This window comes from Salvelinus alpinus, chromosome 14, assembly GCF_045679555.1.
Source record: "Salvelinus alpinus chromosome 14, SLU_Salpinus.1, whole genome shotgun sequence".
Classification (NCBI taxonomy): domain Eukaryota; kingdom Metazoa; phylum Chordata; class Actinopteri; order Salmoniformes; family Salmonidae; genus Salvelinus; species Salvelinus alpinus.
Window position 1 is genome coordinate 7,335,377 of NC_092099.1, and position 20,039 is coordinate 7,355,415.

General features: G+C 42.5%; 1 protein-coding gene across 19 annotated transcripts in view; it reads right to left on the minus strand.

Annotated features, from left to right (window-relative positions):
* Nucleotides 1-20,039, minus strand: part of LOC139539159 (E3 ubiquitin-protein ligase MYCBP2-like) — a 233,145-nt gene that overhangs the window by 55,735 nt on the left and 157,371 nt on the right. For 6 of the 19 annotated variants that reach the window (XM_071341989.1, XM_071341984.1, XM_071341992.1 and 3 more), the window contains exons 46-54: nt 19,717-19,772; nt 19,361-19,491; nt 18,945-19,042; nt 18,079-18,195; nt 16,999-17,139; nt 13,331-13,405; nt 10,541-10,771; nt 8,080-8,212; nt 2,545-2,679 (exon numbers count right to left, since the gene is read on the minus strand). In XM_071341989.1, coding sequence (XP_071198090.1) covers nt 2,545-2,679; nt 8,080-8,212; nt 10,541-10,771; nt 13,331-13,405; nt 16,999-17,139; nt 18,079-18,195; nt 18,945-19,042; nt 19,361-19,491; nt 19,717-19,772 — 1,117 coding nt within the window. The remainder of the gene's footprint in view (nt 1-2,544; nt 2,680-8,079; nt 8,213-10,540; nt 10,772-13,330; nt 13,406-16,998; nt 17,140-18,078; nt 18,196-18,944; nt 19,043-19,360; nt 19,492-19,716; nt 19,773-20,039) is intronic. The other 13 variants (XM_071342003.1, XM_071341995.1, XM_071341998.1 and 10 more) reach the window with 11 other exon arrangements.

A 20,039-nucleotide genomic window follows, 5' to 3' on the forward strand; every position in this document is an offset into this window, starting at 1 on the left:
GCTAGAGCTGTGCTTTCAAGGCACGGGACACTAATCCGGACGCTTATAAGAAATCCCGATATGCCCTCAGACGAACCATCAAACAGGCAAAGCGCCAATACAGGACTAAGATTGAATCCTAATCCTACTACGACGGCTTTGACATTCGTCGGATGTGACAGGGCTTGCAAACTATTATGGATTACAAAGGAAAACCCAGCAGTGAGCTGCCTAGTGACACGAGCCAACCAGACAAGCTAAATGCCTTTTATACTCGCTTCGAGACAAGCAACACTGAAGCATGCATGAGAGCACCACCTGTTCCGGACGACTGTGTGATCACGCTCTCCATAGCCGATGTGAGCAAAACCTTTAAACAGGTCAACATTCACAAGGCTGCGAGGCCAGACGGATTACCAGGATGTGTCCTCAGAGCATGTGCGGACCAACTGGCAAGTGTCTTCACTGACATTTTCAACCTCTCCCTGACCGAATCTGTAATACCCATGTTTCAAGCAGACCACCATAGTCCCTGTGACCAAGAAAGCAAAGGTAACCTGCATAAATGACTAACACCTGTAGCATTCACATCGGTAGCCATGAAGTACTTTGAAAGGCTGGTCATGGCTCACATCAACACCATCATCCCGGAAACCCTAGACCAACTCCAAGTCGCGTACCGCCCATACAGATCCACAGAAGACGCAATCTCAATCGCACTCCATACTGCCCTTTCCCACCTGGACAAAAGGAACACCTATGTGAGAATGCTGTTAATTGACCACAGCTCAGCGTTCAACACCATAGTGCCCACAAAGCTCATCACTAAGCTAAGGACCCTGGGACTAAACACCTCCCTCTGCAACTGGATCCTGGACTTCCTGACAGGCCACCCCCAGGTGATAAGGGTAGGCAACAACACATCTTCCATGCTGATCCTCAACACCGTGGCCCCTCAGGGGTGTGTCCTTAGTCCTCTCCTGTACCCCAACAACTGCGTGGCCAAGCACGACTCCAACACCATCATTAAGTTTGCTGACGACACAACAGTGGTAGGCCTGATCACTGACAACGATGAGACAGCCTTTTGAGAGGAGGTCAGAGACAACAACCTCTCCCTCAATGTGAACAAGACAAAGGAGCTGATCGTGGACTACAAGAAAAGGAAGGCCGAACAGGCCCTTTTTAACATCGACGGAGCTGTTGTGGAGCGGGTCAAGTTTCAAGTTCCTTGGTGTTCACATCACTAACGAACTATCATGGTCCAAACACACCAAGACAGTTGTGAAGGGGGCACAATAACACCTTTTCACCTCAGGAGACTGAACAGATTTGGCATGGGTCCCCAGATCCTCAAAAAGTATTACAGCTGCATCCTGACTGGTTGCATCATGGCAACTGCTCGACATCCAACCGTAAAGCGCTACAGAGGGTAGTGCGTACGGCCCAGTCCAAAATGTTCCTTAACAGCTTCTACCCCCAAGCCAAGCTATACAATTAATCAAAATGGCCACCCGGACTATTTACATTGACAACCCCCCCCCCTTTTGTTTTTACACTGTTGCTACTCGCTGTATATTACCTATGCATAATCACTTTACCCCTATCTACATGTACAAAATTCCTTGAATAACCTGTACCTCCGCACATTGACTCAGTACCGGTACCCCCTGTATATAGCCTCATTATTGTTATTTTATTGTGTTATGTTTTATTTTACTCTTTACTTTAGTTTATTTAATCATTATTTTCTATTTCTTGAAATGCATTGTTGGTTAAGGGCTTGTAAGTAAGCATTTCACGTAAGGCCTACAACTGCTTGTGACAAATAAAATATGATTTGATTTGTTTTAAAACGCTATGCAACAGATACACTACCTGCTCATGTTTGATCATTTTATCAAGTTTTATGCCTAATAACCATGACCAAGGTTCTGCTTCAGGCAACAACTTCGGAGTTTCCTAAATCAGAAGCAGCTGTAGCTACCAAGTCCATGTACACTGATTGTACAAAACATTAGGAACACCTGCTCTTTCCATGACAGACTGACCAGGTGAAAGCTATGATCCTGTATTAATGTCACCTTCAAATCAGTGTAGATGAAGGAGACAGGTTACAGAATAATTTTTAAGCATTGAGAAAATTGAGACATGGATTGCGTATGTGTGCCAATCAGATGGTGAATGGGCAAGACAAAAGATGTAAGTGCATTTGAACGGGGTATGGTAGTAGGTGCCAGGCCCACCGGTTTTGAGTTTATCGAGAACTGCAATGCTGCTGGGATTTTCACGCTCAACAGTTTCTTGTATCAAGAATGGTCAACCACCCAAAGGACATCCAGCCAACTTGATACAAATGTGGGAAGCATTGGAGTAAACATCAGCCAGCATCTCTGTGGAATACTTTTGAAACCTTGTAGAGTCCATGCCCCGAATAATTGAGGCTGTTGAGGGCAAATGGGGGTGCAACTCAATATTAGGAAGGTGTTCCTAATGTTTTGTACACTCAGTGTAGGCATCCCTCTCCCACCCAGTGACGTATCCAAGTCCCCCGGCTGGCCTCACCTTTGTTGTTTGAGATGCTATAGTTGAAGCCCTGTGTCTCGAAGGCCCCAATGGCTCCAGCAGCACTGTTGAAGGCCTGGACAGAAAAGGGGCTATTTGGGGGGGTCTGGGCCCCATGCTCTAGCAGGCTTTGTTCTGTTGGGAGAGAAGACAGAGCTGGACCACGTTGGCTCCACCAACAACAGCAACCAAAACATCCATTCACACGTTAGATTCATTTTAAAAGGCTAACTGATCATTAGAAAACCCTTTTGCAATTATGTTAGCACAGCTGAAAACGGATGCCTCACAAGTCCTCAACTGACAGCTTAATTTAAACTTGTTAGGGATAGGTGGCAGCATTTTCACTTTTGGATGAATAGCGTGCCCAGAGTGAACTGCCTCCTACTCAGTCCCAGATGCTAATATATGCATATTATTATTAGTATTGGATAGAAAACACTCTGAAGTTTCTAAAACTGTTTGAATGATGTCTGTGAGTATAACAGAACTCATATGGCAGGCAAAAAACTGAGAAAAAATCCAAACAGGAAGTGGGGAAATCTGAGGTTTGAACTCACCCCTATCGAATACACAGTGGGATATGGGTTATTTTTCACTTCCTAAGGCTTCCACTAGATGTCAACCGTTTTTAGAACTTTGTTTCAGGCTGCTCGTGTGAAGGGGGGCCGGATGGGAGCTGTTTGACTAAGGGGTCTGCCTACAGCCTCGTTCTCAGTCAAGCACTTTCACTTGAGAGGTAGCTCTCCTTCCAGTGCTTTTCTACAGACAATGGAATTCTCCAGTTGGAACATTATTGAACTTTTATGATAAAAACATCCTAAAGATTGATTCTATACTTATTAGTTTGACAAGTTTCTTCGACCTGTAATATAACTTTTTGAACGTTTCGTCCGAATGGAACAGATCGCGCTTTTGGATTGTTTACCAAACGCCCTAACAAAATAAGCTATTGGACATAAATGGACATAAATGATGGACATTATCTAACAAAACAAGCATTCATTGTGGAACTGCGATTCCTGGGAGTGCATTCTGATGAAGATCATCAAAGTTAAGTAAATATTTATTATGCTATTTATGAATAATGTTGACTACCCAACATGGTGGATATTTCTCTGGCTGGTTTGGGCTCTGAGCGCCGTTCTCAGATTATGCTTTTTCCGTAAAGTTTTTTTGAAATCTGACACAGCGGTTGCATTAAGGAAAAGTGTATCTAAAGTTTCATGTATAATAGCTGTATTTTCATCAACATTTATTATGAGTATTTCTGTGAATTCATGTGGCTTTCTGCAATATCACTGCATGTTTTGGAACTACTGAATCTAGCACGCCAATGTAAAATACGATTTTTGGATATAAATATGAACTTTACCGAACAAAACGTACATGTATTGTGTAACATGAAGTCCTATGAGTGTCATCTGATGAAGATCATCAAAGGTTAGTGATTCATTTTATCTCTATTTGTGCTTTTTGTGACTCCTCTTTGGCGGGAAAAATTGCTGGGTTTTTCTGTGACTTGGTGGTGACCTAACATAATCGTTTGTGGAGCTTTCGCTGTAAAGCATTTATGAAATCAGACACTGTGGCTGGATTAACGAGAATTGTATCTTTAAAATGGTGCCTAATACTTGTATGTTTGAGAAATTTGATTTGAGATTTCTGTTGATTTGTATTTGGCGCCCTGCAATTTTATTGGCTGTTGGTCCTAGACAGGTTAATAGTACCCTCAAAACACCAGCCTCAAGGTTTATTTATGTATTTATTTTATTTTTTAAATGTACCTATATTTAACTAGGCAAGGCAGTTAAGAACAAATTCTTATTTTCAATGACGGCCTAGGAACAGTGGGTAAACTGCCTTGTTCAGGGGCAGAACGACATATTTTTACCTTGTCAGCTTGGGGATACAATCTTGCAACCTTTCGGTTACTAGTTCAACACTTTAACCACTAGGCTACCTGCCGCCCCAGTTGAGGACTTGTGAGGTGTCAGATGAAACAAAAATAGAGCTTTTTGGAAACAAACACCAGAGGTGGGTTGGCATAGACAGAAACGTAGCTATGAAGAAAAGTACCTCATCCCCGCTGTGAAGTTGTGGGAATGTTTTAATTCCAAAGGCCCTGGACAACTTGTTAGGATACATGGTATCATGGACTCAAAACCTGACTGCCTCTGCTAGGAAGCTTAAACTGGGCCATGGTTGGATCTTCCAGCATTACAATGATCCAAAGCACACCTCAAAATAAACACATAAATGGTTCACTGACCACAGAATCAAGGTTTATTGACAATATAGCACTTCCGTATCTGCGGTGAAAGGTGGCAGAATTAGAACGGTGTTTGTCAAACCATGAGACATCCTGGAAAAATTGCTCTTCTCCCGAAAACGTCTGTACCGTCCGAATGGTACAGGACTCATCTGAAGGTAACCATTACTGGTTTTAAAAAATGAATGGAAGTAAACTTAACCAAAAGTGTATAAATGCAACTTGTAACAATTGCAAAGACTCTACAGAGTTACAGTTCATATAAGGAAATCAATCAATTAAAATAAATTCTTTAGGCCATAATCTATGGATTTTACGACTGGGAATAGAGATATGGATCGGTTGGTCACAGATACCTTACAAAAAAAAGGTAGGAGCATGGATCAGAAAACAGGTCAGTAATCTGCTTTGACCACCATTTGCCTCATGCGGCGCGACACATCTCCTTCGCATAGAGTTGATCAGGCTGTTGATTGTGGCCTGTGGAATGTTGTCCCACTCCTCCTCAATGGCTTGTGAAGTTGCTAGATATTGGTGGAAACTGGAACACGCAGTCGTACGTGTCAATCCAGAGCATCCCAAACATACTCAATGGGTGACATGTCCTCTGAGTATGCAGGCCATGAAAGAACTGGGACATTATCAGCTTCCAGGAATTGTGTCCAGACCCTTGCAACACGGGGCCGTGCATTATCATGCTGAAACATGAGGTGATGGAGGCGGATTAATGGAACTACCATGGTCCTCATGATCTCTCATGGTATCTGTGCATTCAAATTGCCATCGATACAATGCAATTGTGTTTGTTGTCCGTAGCTTATACCATAATCCCACTGCCACCATTTTATTTTATCTTTATTTAACCAGGTAGGCTAGTTGAGAACAAGTTCTCATTTACAACTGCGACCAGACCATGGTCTGCCATCTGCCCGGTACAGTTGAAACCAGGATTCATCCATGAAGAGCACACTTCTCCAGCGTGCCAGTGGCCATTGAAGGTGAGCATTTGCTTCAAAACACATGACCTTCAAAACACATGACGGTAATTCATTAACATTAGTGTTACCAGACATAGACTTAATAGCTCTAACCCGGACGCTTATAAGAAATCCCGCTATCCGCTATGAACCATCAAACAGGCATAGCGTCAAAACAGGACTATGATTGAACCATGCTCCGATGCTCGTTGGATGAAGCAGGGCTTGCAAACTATTACAGAGTACAAAGGGAAGCACAGCCGAGAGCTGCCTAGTGACACGAGCCAACCAGACAAGCTAAATGCCTTTTATACTCGCTTCGAGACAAGCAACACTGAAGCATGCATGAGAGCACCACCTGTTCCGGACGACTGTGTGATCACGCTCTCCATAGCCGATGTGAGCAAAACCTTTAAACAGGTCAACATTCACAAGGCTGCGAGGCCAGACGGAACATGCATGAGAGCATCAGCTGTTCCGGACGTCTGTGTGATTACGCTCTCCGCAGCCGATGTGAGTAAGACCTTTAAACAGGTCAACATTCACAAGGCCGCATGCGCTGACCAACTGGCAAGTGTCTTCACTGACATTTTCAACCTCTCCCTGTCTGAGTCTGTAATACCAACATGTTTCAAGCAGACCACCATAGTCCCTGTGCCCAAGAACACAAAGGTAACCTGCCTAAATGACTACTGACATGTAGCACTCATGTCTGTAGCCATGAAATGCTTTGAAAGGCTGGTCATGGCTCACAACACCATTATCCCAGAAATCCTAGACCCACTCCAATTCGCATACTGCACCAACAGATCCACAGATGATGCAATCTCTATTGCACTCCACACTGTCCTTTCACACCTGGACAAAAGGAACACCTATGTGAGAATGCTATTCATTGACTACAGCTCAGCGTTCAACACCATAGTGCCCTCAAAGCTCATCACTCAGCTAAGGACCCTGGGACTAATCACCTCCCTCTGCAACTGGATCCTGGACTTCCTGACGGGCCGCCCCCAGGTGGTGAGGGTAGGTAGCAACACATCTGCCACGCTGATCCTCAACACGGGGGCCCCTCAGTGTTGCATGCTCAGTCCCCTCCTGTACTCCCTGTTCACCCACGACTGTGTGGCAAGGTACAACTCCAACACCATCATTAAGTTTGCAGATGACACAACAGTGGTAGGCCTGATCACAGACAACGATGAGACTACCTATAGGGAGGTCAGAGACCTGTCAGTGTGGTGCAAGGACAACAACCTCTCCCTCAACTTGATCAAGACAAAGGAGATGAGTATGGACTATAGGAAAAGGAGGACCGAGCACTACCCCATTCTCATCGACGGGGCTGTAGTGGAGCAGGTTGAGAGCTTCAAGTTCCTTGGCGTCCACATCAGCAAACTAACATGGTCCAAGCACACCAAAACAGTCGTGAACAGGAGACTGAAAAGATTTGGCATTGTTCCTCAGATCCTCAAAAGGTTTTACAGCTGCACTATCGAGAGCATCTGACAGGTTGCATCACTGCCTGGTATGGAAACTGCCCGGCATCTGACAGAGGGTAGTGCGTACAGCCCAGTACATCACCGGGGCCAAGCTTCCTGCCATCCAGGACCTCTATACCAGGCGGTGCCAGAGGAAGGCTCTAAAAATTGTCAAAGACTGCAGCCACCCTAGTCATAGACTGTTCTCTCTGCTACCGCACAGCAGGCGGTACCGGAACATCAAGTCTAGGTCCAAGAGGCTTCTAAACTACTTCTACCCCCAAGCCATAAGACTCCTGAACAGCTAATCAAGTGGCTACACAGACTATTTGCATTGCCCCCCTCCCCTTTACACAGCTGCTACTCTCTCTTATTATCTATGCATAGTCACTTTAATAACTCTACCTACATCTAAATATTACCTCAATTACTTCGACACCGGTGCCCCCGCACATTGACTCTGTACTGGTACCCCTGTATATAGCCTCGCTATTGGTATTTACTGCTGCTCTTTAATTATTTGTTATTCTTAACTCCTACTTGTTTTTTAGGTATTTTCTTAAAACTGCATTGTTGGTTAAGGACTTGTAAGTAAGCATTTCACTGTAAGGTCTACTACACATGTTGCATTCGGCGCATGCAACAAATAAAATTTGATTTGCTTTTAGTTTTTTGTTGTTAAAACAGGTCAACAGGATTGCTAGGAACTGTTGAGATGCTTTGTGAATATGGGTCCTGTTCTACAAAGATTACAGAGGTCTCAAAGCAGTAAGGTAAGTAAAAAGGTAATTATTGGGGCTCTTACCTTCCCCTTGGCGTAGGTACTGGTTTCCCCCATGGTCTCGGGCCAGAGCCCAGGCCTCTCCTTTGTTGCTCTCACAGAACTCCACCACGCTATTCTTGTCCAGCTGGACCCACGTCCCCTCTGTGTTTATCACCTGATGGACAACACAAGGCTCTTTAACCATCTACACACACATGCTAGTCCTCTCACACACACAGCACCATCCTCACACACATTTCTCACAAATACCATCCCATCCCCTTATACAAAATGTACAACATCATCCCTACAGAGCAATGTCATACTGTATAAAGAGAATCAATTTAAGAACTTACTCTAAAAGTCAATCATATTGAAAGGTAAATGCATGTTTGTTTGTTTGGTTTTGTAAAAGTCCTGAAAGAAAATCACCACTTTAGACATACAGACGCAGATGGAAAGTGTAAATGTTAATAAGTGCTTAGAGAGAGAGAGAGGGTTAGTGAGTCTTTCCATGATTCCTTGTATTCCTTGTCGTCCTAGGTTCCTCCCCTCATACCTCCTTCTCCAATGCGGTTTGAGAAGGAGGTGAGGATATAGGCTGTGTGGACTCAAGGAAAGATGAATTGAGAAAGAGCCGGAGAGCCATTGGTTCAGAGAGGGCATTCTAGTAAAAGCATGACACACCACATCCCCCTAACAGAGGTCAAGTAAGCACCATTCAGCACTTTGGGTCAAGAAATTTTAAAGCGCATCAAAATGTGCCCCGAGAAACAAAGTCAACAGAAGGTGTAAGAGGGGAAAGATTAATCTGAGATACAGTATGGCTTCAGCATTTCAAGAATCCAATGTTAAAAAGTAGTGAAGGATCAAAAAATGTAAACCTCAGAAATATCTCATTTGTTTCCAATGATGAATAAATGAAGATCATTGTATATAGTTTAAACAAACTAAAATGTTTAAACGCAAAATGCTGTAGCCATTGGAGTGTGTTAATTAAAGAGCCACCACCCGGAGAATTGACAGAGCACACACACCCACAGTCATTTTGTGTATTCACCCTCTCAATGGCAAAGTACATGCCTTCAGAAAGTATTCACACCCCTTGACGTTTTACAGCCTGAATTTAAAATTGATTAAATAGAGATTTTTTTTGCTACTGGCCTACACACAACACCCTACCACATAATGTCAACGTGGAATTATTTTCTTACAAATTCATTAAAAATGAAAAGCTGCAATGTGTGCAATAATAGCATTTAACATGATTGTTGAATGGCTACCTCATCTCTGTACCACACACATACAATTATCTGTAAGGTCCTTCAGTTGAGCAGTGACTTTCAAACACAGATTCAACCACAAAGACCAGGGAGGTTTTCCAATGCCTCGCAAACAAGGGAACCTATTGGTAGATGGGTAAAACATGTTTATTTTTTAAAGCTGACTATCCCTTTGAGCATGGTGAAGTTATTAGTTACAATTTGGATGGTGTATCAATACACCCAGTCACTATTGATTGGTTCTAAACTTGAAATATGAAATATCCTTATTAATGTCACTGAGGGAGAGAGGGGAATGCAGAACATTTACATTCTGTCAGAACATGTTATTGTTAGACATCAGGGATACTATGGAAAGGAGAAGGGCCACAGTCTGGTACAAGTCAACAGGACAGCCGTGAGTTGGGGAGGAGTGAGGAGTCTTTTATGCCTGCTAAGTTACTGCAGACTGGGTCATCTGAGCCATCTGATTGGCCAGCGGTGGCATAGTGCACATGATTTCCTCTCCAGGCACACCGGGAAGGCAGAGTTTGTACCTTCGGACACATGAAATGGCAACAGTTTGCCTACCACCAGCTGAATTGGCTGCACCTACCACCAACAGCCCGAGACTAATAAAAATAAAATAGGAAGACAAGGCTTTATCATTGGGTTTTTTACATAAATGTTGGACGATCGACTAGAAATGCCTTGGAGATCGACAAATCAATCGCGATCGACCGGTTGGTGACCACAGTCTTAGAGACTTATCCAGAACAATTCACAGCTGTAATCGATGCCAAAGGGGCTTCAACAAAGTATTGACTCAGGGGAGTGAATACTTAGATATTTCTGCATTTCTTTTTCAAAACATGTTTTCATTTAGTCATTATGGGGTATTATGTGCAGATTGGGTGAGAGAAAAACAAGTATTTAATTTTGAATTCACGCTGTAACAAAACGTGGAATAAGTCAAGGGGTATGAATACTTTCTGAAGGCAAAACAAGTCAACCAATTTACAAGCAAAAGGGGGAAACCAAACGCATTACAACGCCTCGGTCTGTGTTAGCAAAGAGAGCAAGGTAGAGGGCAACAAAAGAGACAGGCATAAGAACTGTGCTGTATGTTTAGTTATATAGATATTATGCTCGTTTGTGTTGCCCTTTTAAATATTTTTATAGATAGCCTTATTATAATTTATCGGCCGCCACTACAAATAATTTAAGTCACACAATCATACCTCGCCTACTGCCTTGACCTTGTTCCCAAGTACTAACATTCCAATGGGGATACCCCTAAGGTGTGGGCAGCTTCTGATGTTGTGACCCGAGGGGCCCGTCTTCACTACCTTATAAAGCCCAGGGCCGCCGCCGCCCTGCCTCACCCTGTCCTGCATGGAGGGGGCCTCTTGGGAGGGGCGGCCGCTGGCGCTCACCTCCTTAACACACTGCTCCAATTGGCCCCTGGCCTCCTGCAAGAGGGAATTGACTAGCATTAACACCAATCAGGCTAGGTTAGGTTAGGAGACTGCTCCAATTGGCCCCTGGCCTCCTGCAAGAGGGAATTGACTAGCATTAACACCAATCAGGCTAGAAGACTGCTCCAATTGGCCCCTGGCCTCCTGCAAGAGGGAATTGACAAGCATTAACACCAATCAGGCTAGGTTAGAAGACTGCTCCAATTGGCCCCTGGCCTCCTGCAAGAGGGAATTGACTAGCATTAACACCAATCAGGCTAGGTTAGGAGACCAGTCAGTGGGCGAGTAGTAATGGATGTCTGATGTGATGACATAGTTATAAGGAATCAGGATGAAACTATGTGTCTTATGAGAGAGGATGTAATGTAGCCAGTGTTTCAGATTATCAAATGATCAAAGTTCCAGCATAGCGGTTACAGCTTTACAGTACTGTCCACAGAGCTATCAGTTCAACAAAACCAGTAGGATCCACTCTAACAAATGTTGACATGGAGCCTAACGTTACTTAAATGTTGACAGAGCAAAACGCTTACTTAAATGTTGCAACAATGACTAACACATTTTCGAGGACACCCTGTGAGCATCAAGTGCACAGCTGGTTCTTGGGCTGATACTGTCTCAATGGCATAAAGTGGACAAGAACACAGGCTTCATTAACAACACCTGAATGTCACCAAAAAGTTCTCAAAAAGTGTGATGACAAAGTATGATAAATGCATAAATAAAAATGATGTACCACTTCATACTGCACAGGCTTGAAATATGTTTCAACTGTCAACTCACAAATGGGTGCACGGTACTAGAGGTGGTACATACAGTAGGTGATATGTCATATGGGGCCACAGTACTAGACACATACAGTAGGCAATATGTCATATGGGGCCACAGTACTAAACACATACAGTAGGTGATATGTCATATGGGGCCACAGTACTAGACACATACAGTAGGCGATATGTCATATGGGGCCACAGTACTAGACACATACAGTAGGCAATATGTCATATGGGGCCACAGTACTAGACACATACAGTAGGCGATATGTCATATGGGGCCACAGTACTAGACACATACAGTAGGCAATATGTCATATGGGGCCACAGTACTAGACACATACAGTAGGCAATATGTCATATGGGGCCACAGTACTAGATACATACAGTAGGCAATATGTCATATGGGGCCACAGTACTAGACACATACAGTAGGCGATATGTCATATGGGGCCACAGTACTAGACACATACAGTAGGCAATATGTCATATGGGGCCACAGTACTAGACACATACAGTAGGCAATATGTCATATGGGGCCACAGTACTAGATACATACAGTAGGCAATATGTCATATGGGGCCACAGTACTAGACACATACAGTAGGCAATATGTCATATGGGCCCACAGTACTAGACACATACAGTAGGCGATATGTCATATGGGGCCACAGTACTAGACACATACAGTAGGCAATATGTCATATGGGGCCACAGTACTAGACACATACAGTAGGCAATATGTCATATGGGGCCACAGTACTAGATACATACAGTAGGCAATATGTCATATGGGGCCACAGTACTAGACACATACAGTAGGCAATATGTCATATGGGCCCACAGTACTAGACACATACAGTAGGCAATATGTCATATGGGGCCACAGTACTAGACACATACAGTAGGCAATATGTCATATGGGGCCACAGTACTAAACACATACAGTAGGCAATATGTCATATGGGGCCACAGTACTAGACACATACAGTAGGCAATATGTCATATGGGGGCCACAGTACTAGACACAAACAGTAGGCAATATGTCATATGGGGCCACAGTACTAGACACATACAGTAGGCGATATGTCATATGGGGGCCACAGTACTAGACACAAACAGTAGGCAATATGTCATATGGGGGCCACAGTACTAGACACAAACAGTAGGCAATATGTCATATGGGGCCACAGTACTAGACACATACAGTAGGCAATATGTCATATGGGGTCACAGTACTAGACACATACAGTAGGCAATATGTCATATGGGGCCACAATACTAGACACATACAATAGGCAATATGTCATATGGGGCCACAGTACTAGACACATACAGTAGGCAATATGTCATATGGTGGCCACAGTAATAGACACATACAGTAGGCAATGTCATCTACCTTCTCCTACAAAAGCAACATGTAACTTACTGACATCAATGTCATTAACCCTCAACACACAAATGATGTCCGTGTTATCAATTTTCATCAAAGGCTCGAATTTCAAGTGAAATGAGAAAGGTTATCACAGCACAAACAGCATAACAATTTAACCTTAACTGAATAGCTGATTCCTAAAGGAGAATGGAGGTAGAATGACAGTGTTCTTAAAATAAACTATTCAGAAAGTGATGCAACTGTGGTTAAAAAAAACGCAAAGTCAACTATAACTCAAATTATATAACTTCACAGGGGGGGAAGGGGTTTCAATAAGCCATGTAGAAATAACAGACGGATGAAAAAGAACCAGAGCAGCCAAGACATACACATCAGACAACTCACCTGTGGGAATATAGTTAAGGGGGTCCACGACAACAAGCAGATATCCATGACTCCTTGGCTAGCGTTAAAGAGACTCTGAGCAACACATCGTAAGTACAAGTCAAGAAACGGCAAAGGATTAATTTACTCATTTCACATGTACAGTACCAGTCAAAGGTTTGGACACTCATTCCAGGGTTGTTCTTTATTTTTACAATTTTCTACATTGTAGAATAACATTGAAGAGATCAAAACTAGGAAATAACACATATGGAATCATATAGTAAACAAAAAAGTGTTAAACAAATCAAAATATATTTTATATTTGAGATTGTTCAAAGTAACTAACCCTAACCCTTTGTCTTGATGACAGCTTTGCACACTCTTGGCATTCTCTCAACCAGCTTCATGAGGTAGTCACCTGGAATGCATTTTGTTGGGTTCTGAGAATATGAAATGTACTTATCATGTCACTGAGGGAGAGAGGGTAATGTATAACGTTTACATTATGTCAGGATATGTTATTGTTAGCCATCAGGGATCCTCTGGGAGGAGAAGAGACACAGTCTGGTACCAAGCACCATGACAGCCGTGTGTTGGGGAGGAGTGAGCACTTTGGGGTAGAGGTCAGGTCAGATGATGTGAAGAAGAACAGTTAACACTAAGGTTCTGTCTAGCAAAATAAATGCATTGGGTGTTCAGATGTGTAGGAAAAGACTCAGCCTAGAATAAAGGGTTAAATATCAGTGTTTGTGTGTGAACATGTCTTTGTCTAATGTATTGATCCTCTGGGAAGAATTAAACTTGGTTAAGCTTACTCAGAACTAGAACCTAACAATTTAAATTAACAGGTGTGCCTTGTTAAAAGTTCATTTGTGGAATTGATTTCCTTCTTAATGTGTTTGAGCCAATCAGTTGTGTTGTGACAAAGTAGGGGTGGTATACAGAAGATAGCCCTATTTGGTAAAAGACCAAGTCCATATTATGGCAAGAACAGCTCAAATAAGCAAAGAGAAATGACAGCCCATCATTACTTTAAGACATGAAGGTCAGTCAATCAGGAACATTTCAAGAACGTTGAAAGTTTCTTAAAGTGCAGTCGTAAAAACCATCAAGCTCTATGATGAAACTGGCTTTCATGAGGACCACCACAAGAAAGACCCAGAGTTACCTCTGCTACAGAGGATAAGTTCATTGAAGTTACCAGCCTCAGAAATTACAGCCCAAACAAATGCTTCAGAGTTCAAGTAACAGACATTAACATCAACTGTTCAGAGGAGACGGCGTGAATCAGGCATTCATGGTCGAATTGCTGCAAAGAAACCACTACTAAAGGACACCAATAAGAAGAAGAGACTTGCTTGGGCCAAGAAACACAAGCAATGGACATTAGACTGGTGGAAATCTGTCCTTTGGTCTGTAGTCCAAATTGGAGATTTTTGGTTCCAACCGCTGTGTCTTTGTGAGACGCAGAGTAGGTAAATGGATGATCTCTGCATGTGTGGTTCCCACTGTGAAGCATGGAGGAGGTGGTGTGATGGTGCTTTACTGGTGACACTGTTGGTGATTTATTTAGAATTCATGGCACACTTAATCAGCATGGCCACCACAGCATTTTGCAGCGATACACCATCCCATCTGGTTTGCACTTAGTGGGACTACAATTTGTTTTTCAACAGGACAATAACCCAACACACCTCCAGGCTGTGTAAGGGCTATTTGACCAAGAAGTAGAGCGATGGAGTGCTGCATCAAATGACCTGGCCTCCACAATCACCCAACCACAACCCAAATAGGATTGTTTGGGTGATTTGGACCTCAGAGTGAAGGAAAAGCAGCCAACAAGTGCTCAGCATATGTGGGAACCCCTTCAAGACTGTTGGAAAAGCATTGCAGGTGAAGCTGGTTGAGAGAATGCCAAGATGCAAAGCTATCAAGGAAAAGGGTGGCAACTTTGAAGAATCTAAAATCTTAAATATATTTTGATTTGTTTAACACTTTTTTGGTTACTACATGATTCCATGTGTGTTGTTTCATTGTCTTCACTATTATTTAACAATGTAGAAAATAGTAAAAAAGAAAAACTCTTGAATGAGTAGGTGTGTCCAAACTGGCACTGTATATACTGTATTTTAGTCAATGTCACGCCAACATTTCTCATTCTAATATTTACATATTTCTTAATCCATTATTTGACTTTGAGATGTGTGTATTGCTGTGAATTGTTAGATATTACTGCACTGTTGGAGCTAGGAACACAAGCATTTCGCTAAACCTGCAATAACATCTGCCAAATATGTGTATGTGACCAATACATTTTGATTTGAGCGTGAGAAACAGGGAAGGAAAAAGCGTCAATGTATTTCTTTGGAATAAATGTTTTTTTGGGGGGGTTCTTCAGCAATTTTGTTGGTTCTTAAGTTATTTTGTAATTGAACTTGAGAAGAGTGAGCTGTCACCAATTTTGACAGGGTGAACAAATAGGCTTTGTACTCGAGCAATCGTGAAGGAATAGCAAAATGTTGTGAATGATTCAGAACGTTGACATAGTCTGTCAAATATTAGCTTCCTTCCTGTGAAGTGTCATGGTGAACATTTTGTTATTTTTCCCACATTTTATTTCCCACATTTTGTGTTGGAGAGGCATTTTTTAAACCACTTTTGGGTTACTGGCAATAGTGAAACGATCATATTGAGCTCAGACTTTTTTTCATTTTTCAAGTATTTTGAAGTTTAAAAAAGACAGAAAATCACTTTAAAAAATAAAAAGAAATCTTCCACATATAGGATGTAGTGTGTCATGCTGTTTTTGACAATGCCCTTACATAGAAGTCTCTGAACCTTACAAGCCTCAGCAGCCCAATGCATAGGCAGAATTGTGGAGTGGTAGAAGCACAAATTCCATATGAAGTGGTGTTGGGGACCAATGATTGCTTCATGACAGAACACAGTTATTCTTAAAATTGATGGTAAATACATAGGCAATGCCTTTTAATTAATGAATGTAAACATTTTCTAATCTATCCAACCATGAAGTCCCTGATTAGACAGGGCTAGTTTCCCGGTCCCAGATTAAGCCTAGTACTGGAATAAAAAGCATGCTCAAATGAAAAAGACAATTTAAAAATGATTATTTTTTTTTAGGCCAGGACAAGGCTTAATCTGAGTCTAAGCAACCAGCCTTTACAGTTTTGAGGTTGTTTGTGACATGGCGCAAATATATGATATTTCAAAACTTTTTTATTTTGCTCTGAGGTGCCTGTGCTTGTGAAGCTTGGGTGAGAAGAAAGCAATGAGGAAGAGGTGAAGATAACCGCAGACTGTGCAGCTAATACCATTTCAAACTAAACACTGAAATGGCTCATCTACTACCTCTATCTTTTTGGTCAATAACTGCATTGGGGATGACTTCAATGCCTTAAACATGTATTAACTGATCATGCGTTTTTTTTTCTTCAAGAGCCATGTCCAACCGAACACATTCGAGTAACATTAAAGTGAACCTTTTCCTCATCCCCTCAGACATGAGTTAAGGCATGCATGTTGCCCTTATGCTGCCATTTGTTTGCGTGAAGGTCTGGTAGTGAGGGGTCTCTCATGATCTGTGATGCTTTCCCCAAAAGAGCAGCATAGGGGGTAGACTACCCTGCTATCATATAGACTGACTGACTGATCGTCATTTTACTTACGTCGGCTGGGACCAGCAGGCTCCTGCCCACGTGCTGGTTAAAAGAGAGGCACCAGGCTTCAGTGTACCTATTCATGTTGGGCACATACTTCTTTACTGTCTCATCATTCAGCCTGAGCCAAACACCATCATCATTGTGGATCTATGGGAAAACAAGCAACAGAGGGAAGAGAGCACAGGCATACCCCCCTCCTGTCACTATGGAAACAGAGTCAACTGGGCTAAATGGCTCCAGAAACCCAGAATCAACAAGGAAGGCAGAGTTACCTATACTGAGTGGTGCAAAATGTAAAACCCAGGTTTAAAACCAGTCCTAAAATAAATGGAGCATGCTTGGCAGCATGTTTGGAGTGTCATGTTGTGTGAAAGCACACTAATCTCAGAGTAACATCACTGAGCTTTAAGGTTTAATTTCGTTTTTTCTCTCTCGCTGCAGCCTCTATGTCTCGCATGTGTATAAAACAACACAAAGGTAACAAATAAGTGAGCTCAGAAGAGAAGCAGTAATCACTAGAAAGTGGTAGACTCACTGCACAGTTCTTCTGTACTCAAAACAGTCGTACAAAATGACTGTAGATTGCAAGGACTGAATCCTGACTTGTGATCTGTGCATAATACCTCAAATTTCAACTCAACTCCCAGATTGACCACAACTTCAGTGAAAGTTTGAGGTTAGGGTTGCAAAATACAGAGTATTTTCAGATTTTATTTATCAGCAAATGTGGCGAAAAGTACAGTAAATGTAAAATGCACATAAAATCAACGGTGTAATGTTTGAATTCAGTCTTGTGTCAGGTGAAATGTTGTGCCCTCACCTTTGGTCTAAAAAATAATCTACAAACTGTTCCCTTTCAATTACGACCATGCTTATGCATACGCTTTTCATATTTCTTCTGTAGGAAACACTTCAATTTAGCCCTATTCAAATAGGCTAATTCCCAAGAGTGTAACGGGTTAAGGTCACACACTTGGATCCCAAGTTAGGATTCAGTCCTAATTAATTAAAATAAAAAACGGTCAAAGGTCAAAGAGAAGAGTAACGCTATGACATGATCAAATCGCCTGGTCTAGAGCACTTTACCTCATCAACGAAAGTGATGGTGCCATTGACTTGCACTATGCCTATCTGTTCGCTCTGCAGGGAGGGGTGACTACGCACGCGGAGGCCTGCACTGTCCATGGACACAAATTTGCAGACCTGAGAGAAGCAGAGAGACAGACGGGGAGACAGTGAGCTGCAGGAACCTCAGGAGGGGAAAGAGAAAAAGAAGTGGCAGCAGAGGGGAAGACGACAGACACACAAACAGTGTATACATTCTCACACACACACACACACACACACACACACACACACACAAAGCAAAATAGTGGGAGAAAGCGTAGAAGTACTCCATTCGGAACACTGCTGGTTGGTCAGTCCAAACCCAGGGTTGACTTGAAACAAGAATTGATCATCTCAATACAAATTCCCTGGTTAAATAAAGAATATTCAAACCATAATAAACCCTACCATCGACCCAGTTCTCTGATGGTGCTGGATATGATCCACTGTACACAAGATCAGAAGGGAGAGACAAAGAGCTGAGTGGAAACGTGCAGTTTGTTTCCCCATTGTCTGTTTGATAATAGTCAGCCCCAAAAACAATGATTACAGAACATGGTTTGTGACAGTGGAAAATATTCCCTGCATTAAACGTACAACCCTCGCGCAACACAATTTTCTTCATTATAAAATGTCCACACAGATAAGCACCAGTTAGAATGAGAGTGAACAAGACGTGAAAACAATTATCCTATGGATTACAGCCAGACACTGACAACACCTAGAGGAAACAGAGGACCAGATACAAACAGTAAATGAACACACAACAGACACCACTGGCTGTGACGGTCGGTTCTTTGGTCTATTCTCAGATGAGTATGTGTTTTCAGGTGTGTCGGTCTCACCTTGCTAGGTTGGGGCTCGGCCTTGGGTTTAACCATCTGTGTGCCAGGTGGGATCATGCCTTTAGGAGGGTCTTTCACCTCCACCTCCAGACCAGCATCTAGTGGGTTAAACACACACAGTCAACACTCAGCTAGCAGATAACTTTCATTAATAGTAACAACTAATATATGTTGAATACATTGTACTAACTAATACATTTATTTTCTCAAATCTTAAGACGAAACACATTACCAACGTACATTTTTTGAGTGATTGTGCTAAACTTTCAATGAACAGAAACTCAAAAATTACACAAGTTATGTTGACCTGACTTGAACTCTCTAGTCCAATTTCAATAGAGGAAATGGGAACTGGAAATTGAATTTTTGTTCACTTATTACAATGAAATGACAATATAATTAGAAGTGACCCCAACCCTGGTCTGGTTTACCGATCTCGATGCTGTCGATGGTGACGTGGATGGTATAGAGGCCCACAGCCCCGGGGGTCCAGTTGGCACTGTAGGTCCCGTCTGTGTTGGCCCAGATCAACATGTTCTCACTGGGCCTGGCGGGGGAGAGACACAGGGATGAATACGTTTAAATCCAAATCCACTTCGACCTCACTTGTCATGTCATCAAACCTAGGTTCAAATGGAGTACGAAAATGTATGCGCTCACTACTGTAAGTCGCTCTGGATAAGAGTGTCTGCTAAATGACTAAAATGTAAAGGAGTTTGTTTACATTCAATTACTTTTGCTGCACTTGATTGAACTGTATCTCATCTATTACCTCTTTGGAGTGGGCGAAGCAAAGCGAAGCTCCTCGAACGAGTAATTCTCATAGGCCTGGACAAAGAGGATAAGCATGGTGTCAAATACATAATACAGGTAGGTTACGCTCTAAAAACAAACTATTTCTCTATCATTTCACAAGGAAACACGGGTCTGGTGAGCAACAGCTTCACCTAGGTTCTGCCATGTTGCTTTCCGCTCCAGATCTAGAAGATATGTGGCGGGAGGTGAACAAGGGCCCAGGTAGAAAATAAACCAGTATTCTTCACATACAAGCTAATAAATTCAATTCAGTCCAACGCATAAAGATAAAACATTCAT